The 25260-nt window shown below is 41.4% G+C and overlaps 1 protein-coding gene across 1 annotated transcript in view; it reads right to left on the bottom strand.

Annotated features, from left to right (window-relative positions):
- Positions 1 to 3386: 3386 nt before the first annotated feature.
- Positions 3387 to 25260, bottom strand: part of HMGXB3 (HMG-box containing 3) — a 43012-nt gene continuing 21138 nt past the window's right edge. Inside the window, exons 9-22 of the mRNA XM_018554944.1 lie at positions 24886 to 25223; positions 22626 to 22795; positions 21546 to 21643; positions 19255 to 19350; positions 17627 to 17773; positions 16480 to 16781; positions 15524 to 15651; positions 13645 to 13776; positions 12767 to 12951; positions 9136 to 9355; positions 6972 to 7105; positions 6536 to 6652; positions 6209 to 6418; positions 3387 to 4086 (exon numbers count right to left, since the gene is read on the bottom strand). Coding sequence (XP_018410446.1) covers positions 3607 to 4086; positions 6209 to 6418; positions 6536 to 6652; positions 6972 to 7105; positions 9136 to 9355; positions 12767 to 12951; positions 13645 to 13776; positions 15524 to 15651; positions 16480 to 16781; positions 17627 to 17773; positions 19255 to 19350; positions 21546 to 21643; positions 22626 to 22795; positions 24886 to 25223 — 2757 coding nt within the window. The 3' untranslated portion in view covers positions 3387 to 3606. The remainder of the gene's footprint in view (positions 4087 to 6208; positions 6419 to 6535; positions 6653 to 6971; positions 7106 to 9135; positions 9356 to 12766; positions 12952 to 13644; positions 13777 to 15523; positions 15652 to 16479; positions 16782 to 17626; positions 17774 to 19254; positions 19351 to 21545; positions 21644 to 22625; positions 22796 to 24885; positions 25224 to 25260) is intronic.

Below are 25260 nucleotides of genomic sequence, written 5' to 3'. Positions count from 1 at the left end.
CAAAATCTGGAGCAGATTTGCACTGCAACCAATCAGCTTCTATCTCTCATTTCTAAATCTCAACTGAGCAAACTGAAGAGAGAAGCTGATTGGTTGCCATGGGCAACTCCTCCAGTTTCTGGCTGCTCCAGTTTTGATAAATCCCCCCGATTGTGTTTGACACAAATCGAAAGGCTATTATAGGTATATAATCAGTTCATATGTACAACTCATAGTACTGGAGTACCACCCTTTTGATGGACTGGATACATATGGAGGGACCCAGTGTATTGCCAAATAAAAAATTTTGATGCAAGTATGTGCAACCTGTAGTGCTGTATTGTTCCAATAAAAGACGCCGCTTGCGCAGTGCCATAGGGGAACATGTAATGACCCGCCTCTCAGCTTCCTGATTGGCCAGGAAGCCGGCCCCATGCTGATTGGCCGGGAAGCCGGCTTCCCAGCCAATCAGCATCGAATCGGCCGAACAGCAGACTTCATGCATATTGGATGGAAAGCCAGATTCCCAGCCAATTAGGAAGCCGGTAGGCGGGTAATTACTCGCCACCCAGCTTCCCGATTGGCCAGGAAGCCGGCTCGATGCCGATTGGCCGGAAAGCTGGTTTCCTGGCCAATCACAAGCGAGCCGGCCAAACAACATGGAGCCGGCTTTCCAGGCAATCAGGAAGCTGGGCAGCACGTCAATACCTGCCGCCTATTATCCTGATTTCCCGGGAAGCCGGCTCCATGCCAGTGGAATCACCAGTATCGGTACTGGGCGAGTACCGAACGCAAAATACTTTCTTTGGACCTTTTACTTTGAGGCATATGTGTATGCTCTGTCTTCCCATGGAGTTCTTGATGATGGTATGAAGTGTAGAGCCAAAAGAGACTATATCCCTCAAAGTGAGTCAGATGTTCTTTGGATATGGCACCACCATTCCGGAACCTTATCCAGAGTGCTCTGTATATCTGCATGAACACCAGACCCTTGCATGACACAGGTTTAGATACTTCTAACAAGCCACTACAACTGAAGCATAAGGACCCAGACATCTGTTCCATATGCTATATTAAGGGGCCTACCATAGTGGCGGAGAGATCCATTCTGAAGCGCTAGGGTCAGGGTACAGCACTCCAATGTGGAAGGAAAGGCCAGATAGCTGGTGAGTAAGAGACCAGCATAAGCAGTGATGTAAAAAGAAATCTTGACTAAGTTCAATGGAAGAAGAAATGTGAAAATAAATTTGAAGAAAAAAGGCTAGCAAAAATCATCCGAGGACAGTAGCAAAAAGCGGAGGTATGCTGGGTAGAGGAGGGGTTATCCTGGGTTGGACTGCACATTTTTTTTTGCCAGTGTCTAATCCTTCTGTAGGCGGCAGTATAACCTGAAAATATCTGAATTCTTGTGTCCCCCAAAAGATGAGAAAAAAAATCTGCCCAGTGGGGATATAGACAGCAATAGAAATCTGATAGTTTCCAAACTTTCTACACTTTGTCTAAAACTTAAAAGAAGAAAAGTTTTTACCAGAGGTGCATATATGCAGTATGTGAGCCCGAGCCCTGTGAGTGATATGTATGGAAAAGCAATGTAACCGGTGAAAAAAGTGCTACATAAGTAAAAAAAATTATTCATACGTTAGTGATCAATTGACAGTGTTTTAAAAGTTTGCCTTGTCAACCTCTTCAAGCTGTTAAGGTGTGCAATACTTGTAATGAGCAGGAACCAAACAAAAAATTAGAGTATTTATACATTTCTCAAGTAAATACTTGCAAAGTATGTAATCCAACTGCTCAGTGCTAACCATAAAAAGCAGTGGCTACCATATTATAATGAAAGAGCTTTACCCCACAGGCAGCCTAAACAATGGACTGTAGTTCAGCAAACCATCTGAAACCCTCAGTATATGTTTGTATGTTAAGTGTACAAACACACACGTGTATTTATACCCATATATACAGTGTAGGCTGAGATGCAACTCCACTACAAATGGCAGATTTTGCATATGCTGAAGCCAAAATTCAAATCGAGGGCTAAATCAGTCTAATCTAGAACCAGAAAGGTAGAAGACAGCATACATAACAAAGGCTTAATCAATATGGTGTCAGATTTGATTTCTTCAGGCTACCTGGCTCCTAGAAAGGTGTAAGGATCGGGCACAATTTTAGTTGATCCAACCATAGTAGGAAAAGCCATGTTTTACAATGGGCTTAATGGGCAATTGCTTATCATACAAATGCCAAATGCGTTAAGAAGGTAGTTAGAAAAAAACATTGCAAGAGACAAGTAAACAGCAAATCTGGTACCTAGCAGTGCAATTCTTTGATTCTGAGATCCTCATGTCGTCATCCCTGTAATATCATTTGCAACACTGGTTATATAGTCATAATTGACTTTGCAATCATTTTCACTCCAGAAACACAAATTAACATACAAAAGGCACCAACTGCTGTACAATCTATATGATTCAGATACAATCATGCAACAATCTCACCATGGACACAAAGCTCCTGCAGCAGATGACTATAAGGGCATTAACTTAATTACTATTGTTCTGTGCTAATTAAAATGACACTAAACTCAGGAGTTAAATCTTGAAAAAGCATTCAAGTACCTTATTATTATTATTAACAAAAATAAAGTATATTTGCGTATTACTCGGCGGTAGATCCTCAAATCATCTCTGAATTGGTGCTGACATTGTACTTCCTTCTGGAGGGTGGCTACGTTTGTTCCCCATGGTCCCTGTGTGTGTTGTAAAGTAGACACCGTTCCAAGCTCATTCCAGTGATGGACTACAATATAAATTAGTAAACTAAGCGTGAGATTGTAGTCCATCACAGGAGTGAGCTTGGAGCGGTGTCTACTTTACAACACACATAGGGACCATAGGGAACAAACGTGCTGACACTGAAAGAAGGACAGTGTCAGCATCAATTCAGAGATGATTGGAGGATCTACAGCTGAGTGATACACAAATAAGATACATTTTTGTCAATAGTTGAGTTACTTGAAAGTATTTTTAAGATTTAACTCCTGAGTTTAGTGGCACTTGAAGCATGAAGAGCCCAAAGCGGCACATGTCACTTGTCTGATGTACAATTTCACTGGATGTGCACAAAGGGTGGCAGTGGCCTGCCTGCTACATAAGTTATTGGAAGTCTTTGTGTACAGAAAATGGCCAGAGGTAGATTCTAAGCAGATGAAGCACCACTTCTGACCACTAAAGGTAAAATCACGAAAGTCGTAGTGAGCTGAAGTAAATGCATCCCACCCTGTTCTGCATCTCGGTATAGTCCCACTGCTGATATAGAAGGCGCCATATGTCCTGAGCCATCCTAGACAGAAACATTCTAGAATCCGCAGACCACAATTAACACAAAGAAATCTGAAATGCTGTCTAATACAGAGCACAAAAAAAAGTGCATTTCGCCTTCAATTCTCACCATAAAGGCAGTTTCACATCATAACTTTGGCAACCAACTCGTTAAGACATCGGTTCACATGTTCCATAATGTACGTGCAGTGAAACAGAGGCATGCTCATTAGGAGAGCTGATTGTCTCCATCTGTCCATCAGGAAATGTTTGGAAACCCTGTAGTGCAAAATACTATTGACAGGTAGGATTATGTAGAGCTTGTCTGCTCTACTGTAATGTCCTCCTCCAACTCGCTGTCCCCAAGTTCTGTCTTGATCTGTGCCACACCAAGCCGGTACAGAGTGTCTCTGATCACCACCTCCCCAGGCTGACAAGTCTGCACAATGTCATGAATCTGCCTGTTCACAATTTCACGGCTGGTGAGAAAATCAATTAACCTGTTGTAAAGGTAATAGTGTGTGGCGTTCTCAAAGTTTATGGAGTGGTGGCGGATGTTGCTTGTCTTGCTGTCACCAATGGCTGTGATGATGGCGCTGTATGGCTCCAGCTCACGACAAAGAGACAGAGAATGGTGGCGAGACGTTGGGTCACAGGATCTGTTCTGTTCTGCCATGCCATGGACAATTCTCCGGGAGGACGACTTGGTCATGGGATGCTGAATAGAGGGCTCATTGCCCATCATGTCCATGTTAAAATGTATGTCGAGGAGCTCTGGACAAGAAACATACTAAGACACAAAAACAACAAATGCCTTCTTAATTCAAAAAATATAGAACTGATTTTTATAAACCAAAAAAGCAACCAAGAGGTTAAGGTGTGACATATCATCCAATCATACAAAGACAAGTTCAGTGCTTGCTATGGCCAACAGTTTTCATTCCTTCTCAATGTCAATGTTTGTTCTACTACGCACATCTGCGAACTTTGCTTTCAGTTTGTATGAATCCCACCTGCAGTCAGCACTGTGTGTAGTTCCTCTTTCAAGCCCAACCCAAGTTGAGGAGATCCTTCACTTTCTCTACCGAAACAGAACGTAGTGGAACATTTCCTTGATGGAAATCTCAAAGATGGTTATGAATGGGCTTGGGTTTCAAAAGAAGAAACTACAGTTTCAATTAAAGTAATATTATATGTGAAAACAATGACTTTGGAGACTGAGAGCTAGGACATTTCATTTGTAGAGAGGAATCGGGAACTTTATTACTCAAAACAATAATGTTGTTTGTTAATGACGTGCAGTGCACAATTAATGTCAGACATTATCGGGGGTATTAAAGATAAATCTTTTCTTCAGAGAGAAGGCAGTCACGCCAGTAACGCCTCTTCTCTGAAGGCTCTCTGAAGGACGTGGGTTTCTCTGAGAAATCTAACCCTATGTCTTCTAAAGCGAACCTGTAGTGAAATTCCATATACTGAATTGCCTGCTGAATGTTACAGTACAATTCACCTCTAAGAGCCTACATGCAGTTATTACTACCCCCCAATGGGTATAAAGAGCTTCTATAGAAATATTGGGGGGTTTTACGTCATTTTCAGGCCTAAAATGTGGAATATAACATGGGTGCAAAAATTGAAAAAAGGGCCTCAGTCATGAAGGGGTTAAAGAACATTTTGACATTTCATTTCCACCAACACCTTGCTACAACCCAGTGAAGCACCTATCACGGTCACTGGCCAATAGAGGGAGTCAGATCAATACACTTACTTCCTGTGTAGAAGTTAGTGCTAGAACATCCAGTTGGTACTTTAGTATTCTGGATGCCGTTACAGGTACACATAACCGAAAAGGCTGTGATTTTTTTTATATAAGCATAATACCTTTATAAACTCAAAGTATATGGAAGCCATGGGTAGAAATAGAATGCTCCTATATTTCATATAACCTCTTTAAAATTATTTAATAAAAAAAACCTTCACATCAGAACACATTCTACCTGAAAAAATAAATATTTACTCATCGCTGTTCTTCCGCAGAGCTACACTTTATGCCACATGTGTCTGCGAACATCAGAGAGTGTGATGGGATTGGCAGCTTTCCCAGAATGGAAACAGGATTACAGGGTTAATCTGAAGTTGATTATCTTGATGCATAACAGCAGTGATGGACAGCCAATTCCAAATGAAAGGATGGACTAGGAGCCTCAAGCTGCAACTGAATAAAAGGGCCTTCCTGGCTGCTGCAGATAAAAAGTGCACCGAATATGTAAGAATAAATTAAAGAGCTCATCTATTCCATTTAAAACTGATATTTCAGTTAATAGTGGCTGTTGCTTGGCTATATGTTCCACTGGCTTCTTACAGGTCTTGGGAGTATCAGAGGTAAGATCTTCCCACTGTAGTTCTTTGCACCAATAAACCATGAAACTGCCCCTTACATGCTGGAGCAGGCACAGTGCCTGTTCCTATTTATTGTCGATTACCCAAGGAGCCCCAAAACCCAGGGCAGGCTCTGTAAATAAACATTTTGTCTAGGATTTTGTCACTTGGCCATGCTTATCCCATCTCTTTAGTCAATATATATATATATATACCCATACTTCACTTGTTATTTGTTTTTAATATTGCAAACACTCCAGCCTAATTTTCATAGCTAGACACATATGTGAGAAATCTACTAATCTAGCAGTTTAAAAAAATGACTTGTGTCCCTGGGACACACTGGAGAAATAGTGTCCAGCAGGTGGAACCACAGTGCTGCAACATGGTTCCAAGCAAATGAAACTCAGAAGTGTGATGAATGCTGAATATTCTGGTGGCAGCTTTGCTCTGTTTATGAATGAAGATTCGGGGTATGTATGGAAGGACAGGCAAGTATAAAAGTCTTCTTTTGCAGATATAATGACACTTACCTTTGGAGACTCTGACGGATCAGAGAAGCATCCTTGATTTTTTCCCCACATCTGCTGCGCCAGGTTTGGGTATAATAGATCGGCACACAGAGCCACCTGTGTGGCCATGTCCACTACGTACACAGGGGGCCAATGCCGTGAAGAGGCCAAAAGGTCAACATGATCCCGAGGACTCTCCCCACGCACAATGTACTTTGAGCCGCAAACCACCTACACATGACAGTTTGAGGTCAGAAAGCTGGACACAGAAGCTTTACATTGCTTTTCAGAGTAGATAATACAAATCACAAGTGCATAGCAGAAGCCTAAGATTTTCCATTCACATACCTGATGGGGGCAGATTTTGTACACCTTCCCTCCAGTTAAATTAGACGGAGGCTGCTTGACCTGTGTCCCATTCTGTACAAATTCTGAAAGGGCCAGGATGGAATAACACATGCTGTCCTATACAGAGAAAGAAATAGTTTAGGACCAAACTGGACAATAGTATACATCACACAGTTGCTGGACTTTTAAAAGCATCTAATTGTGTAACTGTGGGAGTTGAAGGAAACAATGCAGATATGGCAAGGGAGTGAGGCTTAATGGAAAACAGGCAGGACTCAACAACAAACTCTGGCACATCTGATTTGTCCACAATGGCAGCCAATGCAATAGCCGTTACATGAATGAAGTGCTGTAAGATATTTCACTCATATGTCTGTGTGAACAGATGGAAGGCAAGATGTAGGGACATAGTCTTCTTATGGTAAGAAAGATGTACCTTTGCGTCTGTAACATTCCAAGAAATGCCACAAAGTGTCAGCATCCTCCGCAGCTGTTCAGTGCTCAGCATGTTTAGGTCATCAAGCTTCAGGGTGCCATCATGGAGGAGTTTGGCCAAAGCACTCCCGTTACCTGCAATACCACACAAATACAATTATGGCTTATACCAAACCAAACACTCTGCATAGACAAATCACATTTTGTAATTCTGAATCCAATAACTCTGCTTTATTGCTATTATTATAACTTTGCTGTAGCACTGCACAAAGTAAAACATACAGAACAGTGCAATCTACATATACACATAAAATGACGGGAATGAGAACAATGACCATTATTAAAGGGAAAAAAAATGGTACATGCCATCAGCAATGGTCACATTGAAGACCACAGTATGGGGATGGGAGAAATTGGAATGGTTCAGGTGGTCAGAGTTTAACAGTCTTTCTAAAAAGATTGATTTTATTGGTGGAGCTTAAAGACTTGAGGTTTATGTTACAAAAGCATAATGCATACATTATTTTTATTATTGTGATGAATTGCTGGATCAGCTGCATTTCCTGCACACGTTATGCTGATGCTTTTTGCAGTATTTAATATGATCACATGTGTTATCACTCTGGAAAATACCACTAGCTGGTTGTAACTGCAAATTTCAATGAGGTGTATGTTTAGAAAAGCAGAAAGGAGCCTTTTCCAAAAGTGATCAAGCAGCGATAGAAAAAAAGATTAGGGGACATACCCCCGAGGGCTGAAACCTAGCGGCTCCTCTGTTTAAGAGAGTGGTGCACATGCCCTACTGTAGAACACAGGAAGTAATGGCAACTGTGCAAGGGCCACAGCCTTACCTCACATTAAGCTCCTAGGGCCCCTAGTAACAGGGGAAGCTAGTATCTAAGGAGCCCCAATGTGTAAAATGCCCCTTTACATTATGTGTATTGTTTCTGTAATGTAAAGTGGAGGCACTGCCTTACCACACTATATAATATGGTTCTTGTACTGCACAGAACCTTCAAATTCTCTGTAAGCTTTACGAAACATTTAGCCTTCATCTCCACTGGGCTAGACACCAGTCCTGGGATACATCTTTGTGAACTCTTGCAAAGCCACAATCCACATTCCAAGAATACTCATTAGTTCACACCAGAATGGCAGCATACAAGATCTCCTACAAATGTATCTTTATATTATAATATCCATTAAAGCAAGCTAGGTACTAAGCACCAGCACTACTAAAGATATTCTCTTCAAGTAGGACCTCTAGTCTTCCTACTTGGACTTTTTCAATCTCTCTGGGGCCCTGAGAGGCATAAGTGGGCTACAGGATGTGCCAAACATCACCAACAACTGCAATCGATATAGTAAGCCATACATTTCTGAATTGGAAGATACTGGCCACAAATAAAACAAATGGGTAAGGGAAGGTAGGTAGAGAGATCCCTGCTGGTAAAAAAGGCCCCGGCATGCTTTACAAATAGAGATGTTCAGATACCAGTATCTGTATTGCTGCTCATCACATCGGATGCAGCTGTGGCTGTGCCCTGGTGCTCCACTACTGTCCTAAAATCATTAGTCTGTATTGTTTTAGAAAAACTATCACATGACACTAAAGAAAAAGGTAGCAGTAATTGGTATCTGTGAGTACTTGGAAAAGTATCAGTACTTGTACTTGGTCTAAAAAAATGGTATCAGTGCATCCCTAATATATTTATATAAAACAAATCATACATTAAAACAGGGATGCACATTAAGGCTGCCTCCTAACTTTTGAGTTTTTCTCTAGTCTAGTCTTGGAGCTGGAAAATTATCAGTACCTGTACTAAGTACAGTACCTGGTATCTGTGCATCCCTATTTAAGATACAAGAAAAGGATGTCATACAGACAAGAAAATAGTATAAGGCATTGCCGCAATTTTACAGATGTGACAATATAGGGAGTAAAGTCACCTCCCCCAACCCCACTCTTTACAAATATTGGCCCTCCAGGTTTTAGATGCTTGGTGCCTTGGGTAATCACTCAGTTAGCTCTGTGACTTATCTTGACCACTTGAAAATAAAGCCGTCATTGATGGAAACAATAGTTCTAATCACCCATAATATTGCAAAAAAACAATTCCACTCCTCTGATATACATATATACAATTTGTTTTGCATTTGCTCACCTGCAACCTTTTCTATTTCCAGGTTCTTGTAGCTCTCACTGTTCACTACTAGAGGGCCACGCATGAGAGGTGGGAAAAATGGAGAGATGATGGAGGCATCAAACTTGGTGATGGGGATGCTGGAAGGGAAGGCAGCCTGCTCCAACACTTCTGTTTCCAGGGTGGACCAGAAATCCTCCATGCTAACCTCATTGGTGGTGAGAAACTCAGGCCAGGTAAACTGTTGACAAATGAAACAATGTCTTTCCTGTGGTGATCACCAAAAGTAATGTATTCTGAGAGATAAAAGACCACACAGCTACACTCTCACAGCAAGTGGTCCCAGCACGTCATGCAGTAAGGCACAAGTAACACTCAAGTCCCACTCCAGATAAATTGTGGTAGGTCTCAGACATCTGCAATAAATATAACCTTTTCTTCTACACAAATTTCTATTTGTACTTAGACGTTTTATGGTGCTTATACAAGGAGAGGCCACTTTATTATATACACTGAGTGGCCAGATTATTATGACCACCCCATCAATACTTTGTTGGGCCACAAGATGACTTTGTTGGGCCGCCTCGTGACTCCACGAGATGTTGAAAGGTGATGCGAGGAATCTGACACTGCACTGTTGCCCTTCTGTTGTCTTGTACCAGTCTTGCCACTCTCTGTTCTGCCCTAACATTGACTAGTCGCTGACGGCCACAATTCGTACGTTCAGACCCAGATTTTCAGCTGACAGTCCAGTCTTTAAGCACTTTAACAATGAGCCCCTCTTGAACTTTTAACAAATTCTGCTGTTTTGCTGATACACGCTCCAAGGCTCCGAGCGCCAACAATCATCCCACGTTGAAAGGCTGTTAAATCGCGTTGTTTACCCGTATCTTCAGAAAAAAATCAATTCTACTGTCGTGGTAAAAAACCTGCTTCCCTATTTATAATGGTCTGGCCCTCTAGCAACTTCAGCGCAAAATGATAGCTAATTATAGCTAATTTGCCTACAAACGTCAGGTGATCATAATAAACTGTCCACTCAGTGTATACTTCCTTGTAAAACAAACAGCCTATCAGCCAGTCGAGTAGCCACACACTATGTAAAGTATGCAAACATGGTATAAGAAGTATAATTGTTCAACCAAGCATATAAATTAGGAAATGCATTATCTTATGAGATTTCCACTGTGGAATTATTTAATTTATTTCATGTTTTATGTACAGTAAGTTTTTCCAACAAACACACATAACATAGGCAAAAAAAGAAGCATAAAATAAAACATCTTAATACAAAACAAACTACAAAACTACATACACAATAAAAAAAAAAGTCAAGAAAAAGAAAACAAAAATATTCCAACACCAAAAAAATATCCCTCTGCTCCAAAAAAACATAATGCAAATGATTACTCCAGCATTCCCAAGCTTGTAGCATATATCATCCACACTAATCAATAATACATACAACTTACAATAATATAAATCAACCTATTCTCCCTCTTACTTCCACATGTTTCGAAAAAAACATTATTAAGCTAATAGAATATTTGTCATCTGAAGCTACTCTAGCCAAATCCTTTGAAATTTATATACAGCTCCCCTATGCTGAAAGGTCAACTATTCTCATTTCAAATTCAGACAGACTGTTGATATCTATTCACTCACTGTGGAAGGGGCAAAATCCACTTTTGTGCAATTCATTTCTTAGCAAGAAACAATGTCCCACAAAGCCGTAATCTCAGGTTAGCTGGACTTTCTGGAATATCTAGATGCCCCTAGATGCATGTACTGTATATAGGTGGACTACAATGCTTATTTAAATAATATTGTTAATATATTGAAAATGTCTCTCCAATATCGTGCCAACTTAGGTTATCTCCAACTAAAATCTATCAGGGCCTGGCCACATCTAGTACAGTTAGAACTGCCCCGACGATCTGTAAATGTGTTATTGTAAGTGTGGCGTTATAGAAGTCCAACGTCATTGAGTCCGATCTATCTTCTTCATGGGGGAAGTAGTGCTCACAGATGAAGTTGCAACTGTGTCTACGTTATGTGCTACCAGGAGGGAAAAAGAAGTCTCAAATCTGCCACCAGGAGCCTGGAGCAACATCAGACCCAATACTGGAAAGTTAGACCAAATCCACTGCAAGAATCGGAAGTCGGGACATGACACATATCACTTCCGCTCACATCGCAGCTCAGGACTCACCCACACTAACGCCATGAAACCATGGTGGTTGCAGCGTTTGTGAAACTGATGATCTCAGAGAATGGTGGGCAAAAAACATCATGTGAAGAGCAGTTCTGTCGGCTAGAAGTGTTGAAAAAATTCCACAGCTTCTACACACAGTGGTGTGTGGAAGAACAACAAAGCCTAATACGCCTAACCTTGAAGAGGACTGGCTTCAGTGGCAGAAGACATGTCAGGGTTCCACTTCTGTCAGCAAAGAACAGAAAAATGACTCTACAGTGGGTACTGGGTCCCAAAAACTGGACAAGTGAAGGCTGGAAAGATATTTCCCATCTGACAAATCTCAATTTCTGCTGAGACATGCAGATAGAAGGATCATCCTTTGTAGCATACATCCTGTATGAGTAGCCAAGGAATATAGCTGGCTTACTGCAGTTTTACCTATAGCAGCCCCCGTGACTTATACAGAACGCTATGTTCCCTGGCCAGGTAGCAAAGATGCCAGAGCAAAGGTATGACAAGGAGTCTCTGAGGCACAGGGGTCAAAGATGTACACACAGGATAGCATGGACAGTACCTTGAAAAGGAGTGTAACTAGACAAATGAGCAGAGATGCTAGAACAGGCATCAGGCAGAAATGTGGTCAGTAAGCAGGCAAAGGGTCAGTGCAGAGGTTGTCAGATTCAGGAAATGGTACCTAGTCAGAGAGGTGTATAAACCTATAACAAGCATTGGGTACAGGACAGTAAGGATTAAAACAGGCACAGAGAATGAAAGGACCAATAAGGGATGAAAAGGCAAAGAATGTTGCCTGGCAACAGGATGCCAGAAGGTAGAGCCACGACCATACTGGCAGAAGAGAGGACACTGTGACCAATGAGGAGCCAGGAGGAGGAGCCCGAGGTGCAACCACATTATCTGGAATACAGGACACTGAGCGGCATGGTCACTTGTGTCAGCGAAAGTGCGACCAGTGTGGGGAAAGTCTTTACAGCACCGTGTACAGAACTGCAAGTTTGACTTGCACTATCATGTACTGTAAAGTAGAACTCCAGCTTTAATAAATAAATACATTAAGCTTTAAGCTCTGTGGCTGACATCATAGACTTGGATGACGTTGTTGTCGAGAAATATAACTATCCTGGACTATTTCTTCATTTAGGGCAATCAGAATGCTGTACTACATCTACCTGCCCCATGTCATTTCACATTTACTGCTGCAACCCCTATCAATACCTTCCATAAAATAATGAATCGTTTACTATGCCTTAAATGTTATTGAGGTTGGTTTGCTTGTACTGGCTAAAGTGCCTCTGGCACAAAATAATATTTGCTTAAAAAATAACACTTGGTTCTAAGTAATTTGCAGCTAAATGTGAACATATAATAAATAATAGGATAGATAATGTACAATGAATTCAGTACATAATACAAAAACTTGATGCCACTGCAATTTACCTCAATGTTGGTCAGTGTTAAGGTGCTTTCCACATTCCGTTGTGCTATCTCCACTTTTGGGGCTACCCCGCACACACCGCAAATCATATCGTTATAGTCCCGAAGAGTGAGACACTCAAACGCCCAGTATCCACAGCTCAGCAAATCCTGGACCACCACCAGCTCCTCCGGGCTCAGCATCTTTTCTGACAGAAGAAAGACACAGCAGAAGTTTAAGGAGGGCAATTAAGAGAGTACAATGAGCAAGGAAGTAGAGCAAGGCTTGAGGATTTCTGCGGCAAGAACCTACGGATACCTGCGGCAGGAATCTCAGGTGTGTCCTTACTGATGTGGCTGCTTTGCCCGTTCAAGTGAATAACAGGCTGACAGCGGCTGATTCTTTCAGTGGCTGTCCACATGTATTTGTACATGGAACGATTACCTGCGGTTCGGGATAGATGTTTGTCCCTGGATGCAATCGGTCTGTGTCCAGGGACAATAATCTATCATGTTCTGCACATAATTGTATAATGTACGATTACATCTGGACAGTTGCTGAGCTGACAGATGCGGCCGCTGTTAGCTTGTCACTGAGTCGACAGCCACATTGGCCGAATTTGTGTAGGCAAAATTGTGAATCCTGCCACAAGAATCCATAGGTTCTTGACAAATGTTTTCCCAGCCGCAGCCTAAAGTTTCGTGTGAATGGGGCCTTAAAGTGTTTTTCTACTGTTGCCGTCAAATTTAATAGACCCCCCACTACATGTTTGTTATGTGGTCCCATTCCATTCCAGTAGTACTGAAATCTCCAATTGACATAAGAGCCAAGTCCATATTAAGTCAATTTAGGTTCAACAAACGTGTGAGGGTGCACAGTGACCTCAGCCAAAAATCCTTACCTGTTTGTCCCTGTACTGAATCCACAATGTTGCTTATGGAGGCTTTGGGGTCTTCTCCCAACTTAAGTTGGTTGCGAATAGAGAAAAGGAGATCTAAACTCACAAGCAGTTTGTTCCCCACGTTGAAAAGTCCTTTGGAGTAAGAAAAATATTAGAAGACATTAAATACCATAACCTCTCTTTTGTATGTAACTTTTATTTTTTTAAATATCAGGTTAATTCAACAAAGCGAAAAGAACTCTGGTTGCTGTAGGGTAGCGCACTGGACACATCAACGGTACAATTCTATTTAAAATGTTGACTCCACATTAGATCTTACTGGCATTTGAGTTGCAGAGAGAGCTACCCCGAGCATTGCAAGTCAAATTCGTTTTTTCATCTAAGCTATCGCTGTTGCATGCGGAAGTAATTTCTCCCTATAATTTTTATGCATGATCAGCTAGAAAACAGATATTGCAACTTTTTGAATCCCACAACAGTCTAGCAGCCAGGCGGGATTAAGGATCAGGTAAGTATATCTTGTTTAATCCAGCCTCTAGACCAGGGGTAGCCAAACTCTGGCCCTCCAGCTGTGGTGAAACTACAAATCCCATGATGCATCCCCCCCCCCCCCCCCCCCCCCCCCCCCCCGGGAGTCATGTCTGTGAGAATCTTGCAATGCCTCATGGGATTTGTAAGTCCAACACAGCTGGAGGGCCGCAGTTTGGTTACCCCTGCCCTAGACCAAAACAAGAACTTAACCCTTGCAGCGTGGGGGTAGCCCTCTTTAAACAATGGAGAATCCTTTACTTTTTTTCTCTGTTTAATACACAAATGTGGATTACATTTAAAAGGGGGGTAAATGCTCCTGAGGAGGACAGATTGGCTGAAGGAAGTGAATATTGCCCTCTGGGGAAAGCATCATATGACCTTTTATGATATGACAAGGTCATTTGTTTTTTGTGAGTCAATCCGAACTAAGGTGGAATAGAGGGGTTAAAAGCGCATATAGAATATCCTGGTTACAGCATGGTTCATATTTGAGGTGGATTATTAGAGGTTGCTTTTGGATACTACACTGCGTGGATGAATAGTTGTTAACTGGATGCAACACTGAAATCTACACTTACCTGGGCTACACGTTTTGCAATTTGTAACAGCAGTTCCTATTGGACACCACATTTAGGGGCAGTTCACACCACAAAGAGTGCGTTCCAGAGCGTTTGGCCTCAGGAACACAACCCAGCCGGCTCCCTGCTTTCAGGGGCATGGCAGTACATTGAAGTCGATGGCACCGCAGCCATGCCCCCCGCAGTGCGATCGCCGGCACCCGAATGCGAGGCACATTAGTGCCTGTGTTATGGTCCAGTGCGATCTGCAAAAATGCTGCATGCACTCTTTTTGCAGATCGCACTGGACCGGAATGCCTGCACTAATGTGCCATGTGTTGGGGTGCAGGTGGGGGCGTGGTTGCGGTGCCATTGACATCAATGCATCACCACCAGGAAGCTTGCCGGATTGCCTGCCGGCCGAACGCTGTGGGACGCACTCTTCATGGTGTGAACTGGCCCTTAAAGTTTACATGTGTCTGGATTGCACGTTTGTTTCATTTACTTTGACATGTTTATGGTTCAGGTATGTGTGATATACTTGTAGAATATAATCTGGAAGGATTTATTTTCATTGGTGAACAAGGGTCGAATTTGGAATGAACTATTAGTCCATTTAAGGATTTTGTTGCACAGGGTTTATAAATTAATAGGTTTAGTGCTGTCCACCATTTATTTCATGTTTATTACATATCAATTGTAGATATAGCACAGCAGCTTAATACACTGTAGTGGTAGTTTTGTATATATTCATAATGAATACGTGATCAAAGACGCAACTCTTAACTTACCCGTATAGATGTCATTAAAGCTGTGTATTGCCAAACATTGAGAGTTTAGACACACCTTGACCTGAGCGGTCATCAGCTGTAGGCGATTAGCTGTTAAAAGCCAGCAATCCTGAGGACCGGCCATTGAACTGCAACATGAGAGATAGGCAGACATACATTATCTAACATGTATGAAGTGGGGAGGACAGAAGACTTAAAGGGTTGCAAAGCAAAATGCTTCTGTGATGACGCATATTGAGTGCAGTGGAGTAAAAAACATAGAGGTGGATAATCTGTGACAGAATAAAATGCCTCAAAATCCTCCTCTGGTAGAATCACCTATTCTTTAAAGCAACTCTGTAGCCATATTAAACATGCCAAAGCAAGCTAGACCTGCAAAAGAAGAGTTCTTCTTTCAATTAAATGGCATTTAAAAGGCAATTAACGGGTTTAATCTTGGGTTTTAGCAACTAGGTTAGCATGTTTAATGGTCCTGAATCTGAACCAGCCACCTTCTGCCATTAGAACATTGGCAGTTCACTGGTTCATTTGACTTGTTCTAAAAATGATAGTCAAAAAGCTCAATTCATTAAGCTATAACCCTTGTGTTATTTGCCATAACAATCAATATTGTCAGCGGTGTGACTGTTCTCAGTTCTTATTGGCTTTCACTACTGAAAAAATAGATATTATCGCAAAGAACAATCATTAATGTTTAATTAACTGATCCTGAAGGGTACATTGTCCTTACCATTCTGTTGATCCCTGCATCATTCCAGTAGGGAAGTAAATGGAGAACATTCTGATCCTTTTAAAAGGCATGGACTTTTCCACAAATTAAAATGCTACAATATGCAGGTTTTATAGGAAAACCCAGAATGCTTTTTGAAACTATGTTACCTTAGATTGGTACTATTATAAAAAGCATTATAGTTATTTGACAGAAGGATAAAGAGGATAATACAAAAATAACTTACTTTTTGTCGCCTTTAAATAGCTTGGTACCACAGAGCAGACACCTGTCAGCTGGAGACTCATAGATGCTGGCCCAGGAGGTTTGTTCTATGGTCACGGTACCATCATGGACATTAGATAAAACCAAAGGAGAACTATTAAGCTCTTGGATGAGAGCAAATGTGTCGGACAGCTCACATTCATTCTCAGGGATTTGTACGGTTTTACGAATTAGCTGGAGAGTAGAGTGTCGTTGGATCTCCTTCTGTGATTGTGTAAGAGGCTCTCGCATACTCATGGCAGTAGCGATAGTGATGGCTGCCTCCTATAAAGGATATAAAATGTAATTTAAGAATTAATACCATGCACCAGAATGTATTATTTTAAAAGGGAATGCTATATTTAAAAGTAATGCACTCCTTCCTTACAGATAGTGCCCTCCATCATACTCTCCTGTACATTTTGCCCACCCTCATATCCTATGCATTCCCCTCCAGTGCAGATTGTCTACTGTCATATCCTGCACACTCCCCTTCTACACATAATAACCAAACTTATCTTCTGAACATACTGACCACTGTTATACCCTCTGGTCTTCTCTACTGCACATACTGCTCTTTTTCATACCCTATCCTCTTCTGCAAATACGGCCCAATTATATTCCCTCCACTCTTCTCTTATGTAGATACTGTACATCCACATACCCTTAGAAATCCTCACCTGCATATTCTGTCCCATCTGCACTCAGAGATTTTCCAAACATTTTAAAACAACTTCTATCTTTTAGAAAAGTTGAAAAAGCAGCAATTGCAGGGATAGTTTCGTCCTCTTACATTTAAAGTTTGACGAGTTATTATAATAAACACAGTTAAATGCACTTAGGCCTGTACTAGACATTATACTATCAAATTATTATTATAATACAGGATTTTTTTTAGCGCCAACAGTTTGCGAAGCGCTTTACAATATAAGGAAGACATTACAATACAATACAATTCAAGACAAGATGGTAAGGAGGGCCCTGCCCGTGACAAGTTGCAGAATGGCAAGCAAAACAAGAAGAAATGATATGTTGGCTCAGCTGAATGATCCTCATCAATGTGGACAGAAGAACTGCACAGTTATGCCTCATAATATATACGTAAGTACACAATACAATATTGTCCTTACCAGAAGTTTGGGTCCTTTTTCTACTTTATCTTTGAGATTGATGCCACAGTTCGGGCAGACTTTCGGCTTATGCCTGTTGGTGTATACGAAGTCGCAGAAGGGATTTTTACACTTCCCTCTCCCTCTCTGTGTTGCCAGACCAAGGTCCTGTAAGAATGACCATGAAAGCAAGTCATGCTAAATGAACGCATCTTAGGGCAAAGCTATGGGCACAAAGTGAGCACACAAGTCACACACATATTACACATGGGGCTAAATTCACAAAGCTTTACACAAGATAAGGATTTTTATTTTCAAACACGTGAGTGAACTTTTCAGGGTTCATAGGACAACTGAAAATAACTGTCACTGTGTTCAAAATAAGGATTCTTACCTGGATGTTTTAGCTTAGGACATTGAGGGTATTTTCCGATCTGGAGTGTTTTCTTCTATGTGACGTATTTGAGGTGTAAATGATTTCTACTAAGCAGTGCACCTTTGATAAGAAGTTGAACATTTAATTTTCAGCTCAGTGTGGAGACTGCACACCTCCATATTCTTTTGGAAAGCTGCTGGGTGTAAAAGTGCCCATATGACCCTACACACAGGTTGTAATCACAACTAAAGACATCAAGTGAATGAGAAAGGCTTAGGGCTGTCATACACAAATCAAATCCAGGATGATTCAACAGGCCTAATAAGGTCAAGGACTAGACAGTGTACAGTAGGTCTACCTTAAGGGGCCTTAAAGAGTGCTTCAGACCCAAACAAAAAGGTATGTGGACACAGCCAAACCTGTTACCGTGTGTTTCCCCGAAAATAAGACACTGTCTTATATTTTTTTCCCCCGAAAAAAGACACTTGGTCTTATTGTCGGGGGATGTCTTATTTTTACCTGGCTGCAGCTGTCTGGAGCTCTCCGCTCTGATGCCGTCCAGGGAGCCACCAGTCAGAGGTTCCCTGACCTCACTTCGACCCCACTGGCCATGCCGCGCTGTGCCTGCTGGGAAATGTAGTTTTCAGCGGCAGCCAAGGCAGAGAGGTGTGTGTGCGGGTGTGCGGTGGGGCGGGAGGGAGGTAGCTGCGACCGGTCTTGACATGTTTTATAAGACAAGCTGCACATATAATTGAATTTTACACTCGGACCCCTTGCACATGTATTGCTGCATCCAAGCAGATAGCAAGGGGTCCGAGTGTAAAATTCAATTATATGTGTAGCTACCCCGAAAATAAGACCTAGCGCTATCTTCAGGGATTTCGGTAATATAAGACCTACCACCGAACTAGGTCTTATTTTCAGGGTAGGTCTTATATTACAGAAATCCCTGAAGATGGCGCTAGGTCTTACTTTCGGGGAAACACGGTAGTTATCTGCCTACAATGATTTTCAAAGTACAAATACTTTAAATATATAGATATATATTATTATTTATTTTTTACTTAGTTGTCACAGTCACATATATTTCTATGGGAAAGCCATAATTATGATTTTCTTCAAGCGGTAGAACAGAGTATAGCTTCCTCCATAGGCATGAATAGGGCTGTGGCATGCATGAGCAGTATGAAGTGGCCATTTTAGGAGGAAAGGCTGTATGGCCTAGGTGAACTATTTGGTCTTTACTGCCACTGGTGTTCTGCAGGTCACTTACCAGTGCCACAGGGCAGTTGTACTTGTATGAGGGGAAGGGATCAGTCACAACTTTATGCTCTGGCTGTGACAAGGGTGCAGGGAGGTCAGCCCGTACCTGAATTGTAATAAAAAAAAAGATAAAATATAACCTCTTATAGCAGTTGTAATCATGATATGCAAGTTGCCTTTTGAAAGATGCTGTACATTATAATGGTTAGTATTCATGGTGTACTTTTTGGGATTATATTTAACCCCTTCGTGACGGGAGACGTACACTGTACGTCCAGCCACAAAGGGACCAAATGACTTGTCACGTACACTGTACGTGACGAGTTATTTGCTGCTTTAGAGGGCTGTTAAACGCTGAGAATCAGCTTTTAACATTCATTAATGGATGCCCTTACTACAGAGGCATTCATTAATGAAAGGGTTAACCTTTTTCAGACACCCGATACCTTAATATCGGGTGTCTGAGAGTCACAGCAGAGCGGACACAGATGCAGGCTTTTGCCGGCATTCTAACAGCTCGTATAGATGGAGAGATATCTCTCCCAAGCTATACTGGCTTTTTTTCTTTCTTTCATGACTAGATACATAATGTGTCTATTCCTATAATGTATCTATTCCTGGAAGAAGAATGTTTGTTTGCTGATCGTTGTTGCAACAATCAGAAAACCTTTAGTAACAGCTGAATCCTGAACTGCTGCAGGATCAGTGTCACTAACTTATTATCGGCTGTTCTGAAGTTTGAAGCAGCCTGATAATAACCAAAAATGTATTAATTTATCAAGCAGTAACAGTGAGATTAATTCACAATGACTGCTTGATATAATTAAATAAATAAAATAACATTTTTAAGTTAAAAAAAAGTGAAAAGTGTAAAAAAAAAAAAATTTGTGAAAAGTGTAAAAAAAAAAAAAAAATGTGTAAAAAATAAAATAAAATAAGGGACAAATAAATGAATGTATTTATTGCATTTTTTTAGCTGTGCTGGTTTTGTAAAAAAAATACTACAAATCAAAACTGGGAAAAAAGTGTTTTTTTTAAACGTTTTTTTCCTCTTTTTTTATATTTTATTTGTCCTAAGTGAGGCGTTAGACGCACATATGTGATATAAATATGTAGCCCTATCTGTCCTCTAAAAAACAATATATAATATGTGTGGGTGCACTTTGTAAGAAAGTATATTACCGACTTGGAAGAATCACACAGCAAAAATGTCAAAAGTGTGTCAGTCATTTACGAACAGAAACTAAAAACAAGCTCAGTCATGAAGGGGTTAAGAACATTTGCAGAATATTTAACAAATATTTGGTAAACATAACATCATAGCATTCAAGATGCAAAAACGATCACTGACAATAGAACGCCTGGGACGTATCAGTTGAAGTTATATCATTATTTTTTTTTCAATTTTGTAAGTCAAAACCTGCTCAGTTTTCATGAAGCAGCAGTAATTGAGGGGGATGGGGAGCGGTGGAAAGGTACTGTATCTATCAAGTAAAGCTATTCCAGGCAAAGTGACATTTTCACATCTGCATTTTTAGAAAACCCTAGCTGACTAAACTTGATAAAAACATTAATAATCTACATCAGATTGCAGGAACCTTAACTGTGCAGGACCTGAAATAATGCACTGGTTCGGCCTCACCTGGAGTATGCGGTGCAGTTTTGGGCACCGGTACACAGAAAGGATGTCCTTGAGCTGGAGGGAGTCCAGCGGAGGGCAACTAAACTCATCAAAGGGATGGAGGACAAGAGCTATGAGACACGGCTACTAAATTTAAATATGTTCACGCTGGAAGTTAGGAGATTAAGGGGGGACATGATTTTCATGTACAAAATGTTCCATAGTCATAGCGACATTAGCAACAAACTCTTCAAGATTAATTCTGTAACAAAGACTAGAGGACACCACCTGAAACTGGTAGAAAAAAAATTCAAACACAAGGGGCGAAGGGGGTTCTTCTCAGTTCGCGCGGTTAGGGTCTGGAACTCACTGCCACAAGCAGTGATTTCAGCTAATAGTGTGGATTCGTTCAAGAAGCATTTGGACGATTTCCTGAGAAACGGTAATATACAGGGGTACTGGTACTCCTAATAACGAGATGACACAGGGACCCATACACACACACACACACACACACAAATAGGTTGGACTTGATGGACATATGTCTTTATTCAACCTCAAATACTATGTAACTATGTAATGCAACACAAGACTTTTCATACACTCTCCTTAAACATATACTGTATTTGACAGAAAACATAAAACAGATATTTAAAATTACCTTCATGAAATGTTCTTACCGTGATCTCCTGTGGTATTGGCTGCTGCAAAACTGCTTGACCGAGTTGTTTTAATGTACTGGCTTTCAGGCCGACTGATGTGACATTGTTGTATGTCTCTGAATGAGAAATAACAACAAAGGGTTTGCCTTTAAACGTTTTTCCATCTTACTAAGGTGTATGTAAAATGTTTTTGACTGGGGTTGCAAAGTGACAATTTATTAATTCATTTTTTTTTAAATGTTGTGTACAGTAGGGAATGCTTAAAATGCTTATCAGGTTTATTGTTTACTGTCAGTGTTCCAACAGGGAGATTTCCCTTCACTGCCTGTCCCAGAGAGCATAGGAAGAGAGCTCTCCAAAACAAGGGGATATCCCCTCCTAGAAACTTGTCAGTATAACAAGTGTCCCCGTTGGAAGATTTTTCCCTCACTCAATGTACCTGTGATAAATACCACATCCAGCCTGTCGCCCTGGCAGCACTTGCTAGAAGAATCAGCGAAAAAACAGGAAGAAGTCAGGTAAGAATACCAGAGAAAAAATTCTTAGCTCCTTACTCCTGACGCTAGGCAAAAAACTGGAGACTTGTCAGCAGGTGGGGGGTTTGGCCACCAGCAGGGGCCGCCCCTAGGCTGTAATTGGTCTTTAGTTTTGTGCCTAGCGTCCTTCTCCTGCAGGTGGCGATATTACAGTACATGATCCTAGATCTGTTCCCTGTGTCCTTCAATGAACGGAAGAGAAATGTGGATTTCCCATCACTCTCTGTACTGGCGGCAATGGTCACCATAGTGAGGATGAATCCTCCCAGTGGGGACACAGACAGCAATAAAAATCTGAGAGGAGTATTCATTTTAAAACATTCTTCCCCTCCCAGATAGAACATTTGGGGCTTTTCATATGCTTTAAAATATGTTTGTGTATATTGTACATTCTAAGCTAACATTTATCCCTCTGCATGATGAAATCCCTCCTAGCACCTATCTGACCTCCCTGCCTAAACTCCTCCCCACATACATGAATGCCTATAACAAGGGACGGGAGGCACAGATACCAGGAAAGATAAAGAGGTGAGGTTGTAGGGTGGAAAACTATCTGGTTTACCTGGTTTTATGAAGGTCAGAGTGTTGCCAGTGCACTCCACAGTGATGCTTCTATTTGAATTGGTAGGAGCTGGGAGTATGGCTCTTATTGGCCTAGCAATTGCAAGGGGTTTGGAGAAACTCTTTGCTTCCGGTGGTTTGTTTAATGATGAAGCAGAAGATGAACTTGTCCTAAAATTGTAAAAAAAAAACTTTATTATAATAAACAAAAAAGAAAGCAAGCAATTTCAGGAGAGTTTGTAAAACAAAAAAAGGTCTAAACCCAGAGGGTTCTCTTACTTGCAGTGCTGGAATATGGGCTGATATTTGTATCAGAGGCCAAATTAAATCCTAAAGATGTGGCCACTGATCCTGTACTTTGCGTTATGATGTCAGCGAGAGGTGGAGTGACCAGAACAACTGGAGGCCAGCAAGAAGAGTGGCTTTAGGGGACAGGTTGGGGGTTGCAATTTAAATTAGCGTTGAATCAACCAAGCTAATTCATCGCTAATAATCGATAATGAGAATCGTTGTCAACAATTCTTATCATCATCATCAATAAATTGATCTGCACTAGACATGACACAAGATTGGACCATATAGGAAAGAGCTAGCGGCCGTGTCTACCAATTTGTGGTGTAAGTCTCACCGGAGGGCGGTCCTGGCCGTGGCAGTGGGTTGGGTTGAAGTGTAGTTCGAGAGGAGGAAGATGAAAGTTGCATGGGTTATGGAGCTTATTCTGGGTTTTATTGGTGTGGAGGGTGAGAACGAACACAGCCAACATGGAGCAGCCCGTGCCAAAGAGGTGAGCCTCACAGCAGTCCCCATTGCCCGGGGTGAGAGGGGTACTGAGGGCTCAGGTGAGTAATTGGAGCAGAGGCCCCTGTCCTGCCATGTCCATCTGCCACTGAGGAGAACTCAGAGCCCACATCAGAGTTCTGTCCTCTCCCTGCCCAGTGTGATCACATAGTGTGTGCCGACCACCTACATAGAGGCCACTGACATGCCATTGACTATTATTCTGGGTTTTATCGGTACGGAGGGCGAGAGCGGGCACAGCCAACATGGAGCAGACCAAGCCAAAGTGGTGAGCCGCACAGCAGGCCCCATTCCTCAGGGTAGAGGGGTACTGAGGGCTCGGGTGAGAACTTGGAGCAGAGGCCTCTGTCCTGCCATGTCCAGCTGTCACTGAGGAGAACCTAGATCCAACATCAGAGTTCTGTCCTGATCAAATAGTGTGTGCCGACCACCTACATAGAGGGTTCTGACATGTCATTGACTATACCAGCACTGACACATTGACATGGACTGTCACACTTACATGTCACACACGGTACCAGCACTGACATATGGACATCTAACACACTGTACCAACACTGACATCTCACAGACTGTACCAGCACTAACACACGGACATGTCACACACTGTACCAGCACTGACATCTCACACACTGTACCAGCACTGACACACTGACCATCGTTGACACGGTAGTGATCACTACGATGTTTGTAAATAATTGAGGGCATAGTATTTAGATACAGTGTCCTCAATTATGAATGAACAGGAAGCCTCTGTACTGAGTGCTTCCTGTCCATTGAGTGCTGGGGCTGCAGAAAAAGAGGATGAGGACTCTGCTTCCTTAATCTCTTTTTTTTTTATTTCAAAAAGGAAATACCAGGTTTAAAAATGCTGTTTTAAAAAATCGTACAACAGTTGTATAACATTATTGTAAAGTTTTATTCTGACGTAACCTATATGTTTGCAACACTCTATTTGTGTATTTTATTTTAAAAGATGGCATTTCTTTTTTTTTTTTAAATCTGATTAATCGAAAAAATTATTGGCCAACTGATCGTTAGTTGAAGTCCTAATTTCAATAATTTTGTAACTGGAGTTAGGCTTTAGAGAAGATGGAAATTGAATCACTAAATTCTCATATGATTTTTAGCTTGTTAATGTCATTTCAATTCAGAATCTGAATCACCTGCGACAGAATAGTAACTATTATTCATTTTGCAGTGTATCTTTTTTATTTTTTTTCTAGCAACAAAGGCACATGCCAATTGCTGACTGCAAGCCACTGACAGAAAGAAGCAATGAAGCACAGTTATTGAGAAGCACAATTAAAAAAAAAAAAAACTAAAACAAAACAATATAAGTAAATCATCAAATATGAATACCACCATGTACATAATTACGCAATACACACAGAAATTGGTATAAAATCTTTATCTTAGTTTTTCTCATTACTCTTTCCATCAGTCTACAGTACAGTACTCACTTGGAAACAGAGGCTTGTGGCACAGCTTTGGTGCTCCCAGCTGGAGGTGGTTTGTCAGTTTTGGTGACATCCTGCTCAGCTGACTTTGTAGACTTCTCTTTCTGCTTCTCTGTTGGTTTTTCCTGAGGCTGATTGGGCTCAAAGTGGGCATCGGAAATGATTACCTCCTCCCAGTCTTCAGTGTGGGCAGGCTGGGAAGATTGCAGGAGCTGGCTGACCGCTTCCGAATTCTCCTTCTCAAACGCCTTGGACTCCCTAACAGTGGTGGACTGATCCTGAGTGTTTGTAGTGTTTGTTGTCCGAACAGTGATGTTGGGTTTTTCTTTTGGCTGTTTAGTCTGTGCAGATTTCCATTGACAAAAAAAAAAAAAAAAA

This window comes from Nanorana parkeri, unplaced genomic scaffold (assembly GCF_000935625.1).
Source record: "Nanorana parkeri isolate BGI_ZX_2015 unplaced genomic scaffold, ASM93562v1 scaffold179, whole genome shotgun sequence".
Lineage (NCBI taxonomy): Eukaryota > Metazoa > Chordata > Amphibia > Anura > Dicroglossidae > Nanorana > Nanorana parkeri.
This window is presented reverse-complemented; position numbering and strand designations above follow the sequence as displayed.